Source organism: Amblyraja radiata, chromosome 7 (genome assembly GCF_010909765.2).
Source record: "Amblyraja radiata isolate CabotCenter1 chromosome 7, sAmbRad1.1.pri, whole genome shotgun sequence".
Lineage (NCBI taxonomy): Eukaryota > Metazoa > Chordata > Chondrichthyes > Rajiformes > Rajidae > Amblyraja > Amblyraja radiata.
This window is the reverse complement of record NC_045962.1, coordinates 10,242,041-10,250,459: the sequence shown is the minus strand read 5'-3', so window position 1 is coordinate 10,250,459 and position 8,419 is coordinate 10,242,041. Positions and strand designations below refer to the sequence as shown.

At 41.4% G+C, this 8,419-nt stretch overlaps 1 protein-coding gene across 2 annotated transcripts in view; it reads right to left on the bottom strand.

Moving 5' to 3' along the window:
• Window positions 1-1,363: 1,363 nt before the first annotated feature.
• The window catches only part of ftcdnl1 (formiminotransferase cyclodeaminase N-terminal like), a 26,158-nt gene continuing 19,102 nt past the window's right edge, over window positions 1,364-8,419 (bottom strand). For both annotated transcript variants that reach the window (XM_033023692.1, XM_033023693.1), the window contains exons 5-6: window positions 4,550-4,741; window positions 1,364-2,246 (exon numbers count right to left, since the gene is read on the bottom strand). In XM_033023692.1, coding sequence (XP_032879583.1) covers window positions 1,807-2,246; window positions 4,550-4,741 — 632 coding nt within the window. In that variant the 3' untranslated portion in view covers window positions 1,364-1,806. The remainder of the gene's footprint in view (window positions 2,247-4,549; window positions 4,742-8,419) is intronic.

The following is an 8,419-nucleotide window of genomic DNA, read 5'->3' as shown; positions in this document are numbered from 1 at the left end:
CATCTCTGGAGAACATGAATAGGTGACATTTCAGGTTGAGACTTGTTCAGATCCGAAGAAGGGCCGCGACCCTGTGTCCTTTGCTGTTTGGTGTGCACGCAGTATATAGCACGTGTGCTATAGTTCTCTATGAATCTTATGACCTGTAGTACGGCAAGTTAGCGCGTCAGTCTTCAGGGAGAGAGGAAGTATTTTCCATGGTGCAGAATCGATGTTGGGTCCTGCCAGGCATACATTCAAGGAGAACGCTGGAGTCCAGCGGTTATGTCATCAGATTAGTTGAAAAGTCAACAACGCATTTACAGAAAGGAAATCAGGAGTAAAATGATACGCTCTTTAAGAAACTGTTTTAAATGTTTTACACAGTGTAAAAATAAGTCAGACCATACACAAGATGAAAGCAGTTGAAATACTTTTTAAGATTTATTTTTGAAAGGAATCCATGACATTTAAAAAATCATGATATTTATGTGAGGAAATAATATAATTATATCAAATTTTTTTAGGAAAAATAACTTGCTCAATAGTAACCCGGCAGAGTATATTATTAACATTTGATTTAGTCCTCGAAGCATAGCAGTCGCAGGGTATTTAACAGGAAGATTGATTTGTATATAGCTTATGTTAGGTGATTCCCCTCGGTGCAGTTGGAGAAGACTGCAACAACCCAACTTGTGGGGACAGACAGAATCCCGGATAGTATCTTCACATTTCAGTGTAGGAAGGAACTGCGGATGCTCATTACATCAATGATAGAGACAAAATGCTGGAGTAACTCAGCGGAACAGGCAGCATCTCTGGAGAGAAGGAAAAGGTAACGTTTTGGGTCGAGTCTGAAGAAGGGTCTATATTGACTGGCTCTGTAAAGACTGTCGAGTTTATACTCAATACTCTGACCGGATGAAGGCCAATGTGCCAAACGCCTTTATGACCACCTGCGATTGTTCATTGTTTTCAGATTTGAGGCTTTCACTCCTCCTATCACCGCAATCCCCTCATAAATTCTTGCAGCCTTCTATTTCTGGCCTCTTGGACATTCCTGACCGTGTGTAGGAAGGAACTGGTAAGATGCTGGTTTAGACTGAAGATGCACACTAAATGTTGCAGTAACCCAGCGGGACATGCAGCATCTCTGGAGAGAAGGAATGGGTGATGTTTCGGGTCGAGACCCTTCTTCAGACTGAAAGTCAGGGGAGAGAGAAACTAGAGATATGGAAAGCAAATTGGAGGAACAGCACCTCATATTTTGCTTAGGCAGCTTGCAACCCAGTATCGATTTCTCTAACTTGCTTTCCCTCTCTCTCCATTCCTCCCCCACCCTTGTTCTCTGACCACTTTCACAGTCCTCCCGTTTAATTTTTCGGATTGCATGCCTCGTTGTCACCTTCCCCCCCCCCCCCCCACCCCAGCTAACAATGAACTATTCACATTTTTGTGTTTATCAAAATGGACACAGAAATCTCAATGTGGTTGTTTCATGAAATTCTTGATAATCCCATCGTCATTACTAATGCCAAATCTGGGTCAACTATCAGGCACACCTCCCCGGCAAATTCAAGAGATGTCAAGAGTAATACAGGCATTGATTTAGAATTCCAATCCACCATCTCAGGGCAACTTTTTTCTTCTCCTGGTTCATTCTGGCTGCCAGACCTCCATAAGTATTTCATCCCACTCATTGAACATCTATCTTCTTATTAATTGTCCCCAAAATCGTAATTAACAGACTGATAAACAAACCCACATATAGTGCAATCAACACAATGTGATAAACACAACAGCATTAATTATGCCAACAAGCCCCACTTACATTGTAAGGACCTTGCGCTTCTTCCAAAACTCTCCAGTTCCTTCCCCTATGGCCTTTTCTGCCAAATTCTTGCAACGTTCAGGTGTAAAACCAATTAACGCAGTGCCCACTGTAGCAACTCCAAAGTTATTAGCCAGTTTTTTAATATGCTTCTCGATAGAACTTGGGGAGAAGTACACGTATTCTTCACCCTGAATGCAATAAGAAATGTGTTTCTCCTTCTCTTCTGTCAGAGGTGACGAAATTTCACCTTTACAGCTCTCCACGTTACAGGCAATCTCCACAGTACCCTCATGAGGAAAGGCCATCGCCTGGATACCCGCGAGGCCACCAACATTGGCTCCGCGGACGGCGCAGGCAATCTGTCGGCCGATGTTCAGATCCTGCGTGTCTATGGTCACATTGCAGTTAATAACATAGGGGCTGGCACCAACACCTGAAATGCAAAAAAAGAATTGACATTTTCGATAGATGCTACTTTTCAGAAACAGCGTTTGCTTTCAATGCAAAGTTTGGTTTCAAAAATACATCTTGATCTTTCCCTGATTCTCAGTAGTGCACAGTTATTGCTACTACCTTAGTGTTCCCGGTTCGATCCGGACCTCTGGCATTGTCTATGTACATTCTCACCATGACTCAGTAGCCTCTCTCTAAGTGCGGCAATTGTTTCAAACCAAAGGCACGCTTGTAGATTAATTGGGCGCGGTAAAATACGCCTAAAAAGAATCAGAGGAGAGTTGATGGGCATGTGTGAGACAATAAGTTGCAGAGATATAGAGATATAGAGTGGGGAATGGGATTGATGGGATTATTCTCTGGAAGGCAGCATGCACCCAATGGGTATCTGTGTTATAAAATTAAAAACTTGCAAAGGGCTTTTTCAAATGCTCATCAATCTGAAATATTAAAACGGCTCATTTTTCTATAAATGTTGCCTGTCCTGCTGAGTACCTCTAGCATTTTCAATTTTTGTTTGGAAAGGGTAATGACTTTATCATTATAACTCAACAATAGACATTTCACAAATCTTCGTCAAAGAGGAAGGTCCTAAGAAGCTTTTTTTTTTTTTAAATGAGAGAGATGTAGAATGGTGGCAAGAGAAGGAAATTTGGAGAGTAAAGATTAGGCCACAATAAATAAAGCAATGGAAGCCGGGAATATTCAAGATGACAGAAACAGGAATTTCTGAGGAGATTGCAGAGACAGGGAGAGTGAAAGCCTCAAATCTGATAACATTGAAGTGAATGTTAAAAGACTTGCATTTCAGTCAGTAAGTCAGGATGGAATATAAACCATGTGCTGAATGAGCTCAGACTTAACCTGTGTTGCAATGTGGCAATCAGGCAGGAATGCAAAGTATAATTACTATTTCGGCACGGACTTGTAGGGCCGAGATGGCCTGTTTCCGTGCTGTAATTGTTTATATGGGTATATATGGTTATAATGACGCATCTAAAATTGACAAAGACATGGTGGTGAATTTTCTCAGCAAACAGGGTGCAACCAGGAAGGAGGAAATGGCAGGTGACATTTTGAAATGGACAGTGTGGACAATAGAGCCTGTTCCTGTGCTGAACTGTTCCAAATGACGGAGCAAATGGTGACTGTGAAGCTCATCAGATGCAAATGGTCAGATTCAGCAGCTGAACAAAGGGAGAAAGACAAACTTTGAGAGAAGGTGCATGCAGTATGCTGACTCCTTAAATTCCCCTTTCCTCCCTTAAAGAGAGTATTCCAGCCTATGACCAAATGAGAGTGGCCTAACTAATAACCAAAAAACGCAATTTTCTTTTTTATTCAACTTTATTTCGGGGGAGTTTTGCTTGGGATTCAATCCAGAGTCTGAACTGTCCTCCACTTAACCAAGTGTGCTAAGCATTACCTCTTCCTTGATTAAATGCTACCGGTAACTTAATATGAAACTATAAACCCACTACAAATATACCTTTTCAATTGACAATCCACTGATAAAGGCCGCAGAAAGGGTGCAGGTGAAGAACCTTTCTATTCTTTGGAATAAGGGAAAACTCTGTAGAACAACTTGTTGCAAAAATGATGCTTTTAAAGGTTGAATGCGATGTGCAATTATTCACCAAAATATATCATTATCGCTGTTGTGCCAACAAGAAGGGTCTCGGCCTGAAACATCACCATGACTTCTCTCCAGAGATGCTGCCTGTCCTGCTGTTACTACAGCATTTTGAGTCTCTCTTCAGTGTAAACTGGCATCTGCAGTTCCTTCCTACACATATAGAGATTCTTACAGTTTCTGCTTTGGAATTAAGAGGACATGAAGTCCTGTACTTATAGACATTTAGTCTTAATTCCTTTTGTAGGAGTAAGTGGGCCTTTGGCTGGGTGACGAGATAAAATACATAATATATGATCAGGCATATTTCAAGTGAAAATAGTATATGAATCAAACAATATTCCTGGAATCCCCTAAATCTCACTTGATGAAAATTGAGCTCTGATGTATTGTGTTACACTTCAAAATCAACATCTAAAAGCTGCAAATCCACCTGACGAAGATACAGAAGCATTAATAACGAAGTAATTCAGTTCAATTAAGGAAAATGGAGGGAAATGGGGCAATTTCCTTGGACTAAGTAAGAACAGATGACACATTAATGGATTATGGAGATAAAGGCAGTGGTGGAAACCTAAATTTTCTGAGTGTAATTCGGACACTCACTTCTTTCAATCACACAATCATAGATTCCAATGCAGGATACCAACCTGTTAAACCACATCTGGAGGAAATCGCAGCTCCCACATCTGCCTTCCTTTCCGTGCCCTTCAAACTGCTCCGGTTAAACCATTTCAGTTCTTTTCTGCGTTGGACCAGGGTTCGTTTGAGAGGTTGATCAGCATATCCAAAATAAAAGAGACTGCAATCCGGCACATCGAGGGTTAACTTTTCAGCAACATCTGTGAGTAGGTGGTGAAAAGGAAACCAAGTAAAGCAAGCCTTTCAGAGCAGTCTCTGTTATCTGCCTCTTGGACCAACACATCTGGTAAAAGGTTTCTGCATTGGATCAACAGAACACAAAAACAGAAGGGGGAAAAACAATATTGCACAACTTTTAGGAGGAAAGTTATTGGATTTTCGCATTCTGAAGTGAGCATTGGGAAAAGATACTGCACACTTTGTCAAGGTTCACAAACTACTTCACTACCACAGCAGTCCGCTCCAGGAGAAGAGTCCCTCCTGAACTTGCCACTCCTTGCCTGGTGTATTACACTGTTGCATCTATATGCTGAACACATTTCACTTGATCATTTGTTTCCTCCCTTTCACTCCCAAACGTTAAATCCTTACTGGGTTGCAGTTGCGTAAGCACCTGCCTGTTTTAGATACCTCAACCAAGAAACTGTTGTTGAAATATAAATATAAAGTTAGTTTCTGGTCGCCAAGCTTGTGCAATCAGTTTTAATTACTCCCGTCTTCATTCTTACTTGTTTCACCTTTGGAGCTGCACTACGGACTAATTCTAACCCTTTACCTAGGCTACTCATATTAAACAGAATCCCCAGTTTTTAAACACTTTTTTTCTTAAAACAAGTTTTTTCAGAGGAATCTTATCTTTCATATTATCTTTGAAAATTTGGGGCAATTCAGTGCTCTAATTCAAAGGTGACTCTCAGCGGCATTCAAATAATTCCCTCTCCTTGCTATTAAAATATCTCCATCAGTATATTTCATTGAAAATGTAGTTGTTATAGAAGGCTGTTGTTATGCCATCTCACAACTTAAATGTAGAAGGCAACTTTCAAGCAGCGAAATGACTCGAGGTGCTTCACAGTAGTGTTATTAAATAAAATTGGGCGTGAGATCACACAAGAAGCATATAGAAATGGCATAAAACCTGGTCAAGGAAACTTTCGGAGTACCTTAAATGATAATTTTAAAATGGAATCATTACTACACCAGGTTCCAACATGGACAAGATGCCAACTGGTCCAGCTTCCATCATCAAGGTTCCAGACAATATGATTGCAAGCAATCTGTACATAAGAAAGAGGACGGGGCCAAGGATAGATCAGAAGGGGGAGGAGGAAGAGAAGGAACCTCAGAGGGAGAAGTATGGGAGCAGGAAGAGAAAATATGTGATTTGCTGGCTATGAGATAGATAACAATGGAGGAATGTCAAAAGTTGTCTTTCCTTGTCAGATTATAGAGTTAATAATGAAATGCTCAACCATGGCAAGTGACATAGGCAGGTCTAGAATCCGGCATAACTTGCCTCAATCACAGTTATGTAGGGTGCCATTTACAAAAATAGCAACCAGAGTAACACACTTCCTCCGAGTATGAGGCACAGTAACGCTCCCTGTGCAAATCCATAACACCTCCACTGCCTGCTTTGGTGAACTCATTTAGAGACCCTCAGACTATCTTTGATCGAACTTTACTGTCTTTATTTGGCACTAAATGTTTTTCCCTTATCATGTATCTGTACACTGTAAATGGCCCGATTGTAATCATGTATTGTCTTTCCGCTGACTGGTTAGCTTTTCACTGTACCCCGATACACGTGACAATAAACTAAACTAAACTGCACTGTGGTTGCATATAATGCCAAGCTGGCAAGCAGAGGGGAAGCAACAGGCACTATGACCTTGCTACTTACAGGATGTCGATTATCCATTCAATCAAGTTACTGCACAACCTCTATAAATTGTTTGACATTACGTTAATAATGAATTACATTTCTATGGTCACAACCCAATTTGTTCACATGTGTGCTTGTCCAAATATATTACTACATAGCACAATGAAATGAATGCAGAATCAAAGCTGGTCACCATATTGTTTATCAGTTGTCATTAAAACCACTCAGGAAATCTGCCATTTTTGGAGGTGGTCTCGGAAAGGAGGATGCTCCTCAAACTGCATCTTGGGTAATACATCTCATCCCCTCCATGGCACACTGGTCAACCTGAGGAGCACCTTCAGCAAGGTCCCACCTAGAAGCAGCACAGAATGTCACAGGAGATCCTTTTTCCCCTGTGGCTATTAAATTGTACAACTTCCAATTAGCGAGAGGTACTCTTCAATAAAGGGCACGACATTTTAGGATGGACACCAAGGCATTGCAATAATGGTTCCAGAGGTTGGGGATTACAGATACGAGTTTAGACTGTAGAAACTGGGGTTGTTCTGCTTACAGGGGTAATACTTGAAAAAAAAACAAACTGCTGGAAAAACTGAAGGAGTCATGCAGCATCTTTGGAGGTAAAGGGATGATTGGTGTTTCCGGTTGAGATTCTGCATCAGGATTGGTGTTGGGTCTCAACCCGATACGTCCGTCTTCATACAGGGTCCCAATGCAAACATCAACCACCCCTTTGCCTCCACACATGCCATTTGACCTGGTGAGTTTTTCCTGCAATTTGTTTTTTCCTCCAGATTTCAGCGCCTTGAGTCTCTTGTGTCTCCAATGCCTTGAAAGGATTATGAGAACCTGTTTTCAATGGCTGAGTGTGTAGGAAGAATCTGGAGATGCTGGTTTAAACCGAAGATAGACACAAAATGCTGGCGTAACTCAGCAGGGTCAGGCAGCATCTCTGGAGAGAAGGAATGGGTGACGTTTCAGGTCGAGACCCTTCTTCAGACTCAATGGCTGAGTGACTGCTACCTAGAGGATACTGATATGAAGCACCACGAGGGGAAATTTCCTCATTGCTGCCAAAGGTTAATGATGACATTGGCTGATAAGGGTGGTGGAAACATGCAATAAAGCGTTCAAACTGAAAGAGGTAAACGTACAAGAGCAGGAAATGTGGGGATATGGGTAGTGAACTGGTGAGCAGGGAGAACTTAATTAGTTGATTCAGGTAAAATTGATCAAATTCGCTCTCTTTGATACAGTAAACCAGCATGATTTTTTAATGTATATAGCATTTACCATGGCTTCTGCACTTTCCAAAGTGCTTACAAACAATGAAGTATTTCAGAAGTGTGGTTACTGTTAAAATGCAAGAAATATAGCAGCCAATGTGCGCAGAGCAAGTTCCTACAAACAGCAATGAATTAACAGCTGCTGGTTGAGGGATAAATAAAAGACAGGCTTCTAGCAAGAAATCCCCTCCACCACTCCAATACACTGTGCCGATCCCATCTGCAATCTGGTGTTTTTAGATTAATATCTCATCTAGAATATGGTACCTCTAACGGCTCTGTAATGAAACACAGAGAGTCATGAGTCTGTGGAATTCTCTGCCTCAGAGGGTGGTGGAGGCTGGTTCTCTGGATACTTTCAAGAGAGAGCTAGATAGGGCTCTTAAAGATAGCAGAGTCAGGGGATATGGGGAGAAGGCAGGAACGGGGTACTGCAACGGATTGTTCCAGCTTCTACGTTCAGGCAAACGCCTCCGTTGCCATGCTGTGAGAACGGAGAGGTTGAGAAGGAGTTTCTTCCCAGAGGGCATTAGTACTGTAAACTCCTAAACACCAGGGACTAACTTTACTGTACCACTCTACTGCTTTTTTTAAATTTATTTTTATTTATTTATTTATTTTTAAATTGCTGGGTTTTTTTCCCCCCTTTTTCCTTCCGCCCACAATATTTAATATGTAAAAGAATGTGTGATTCTGTTCCATTC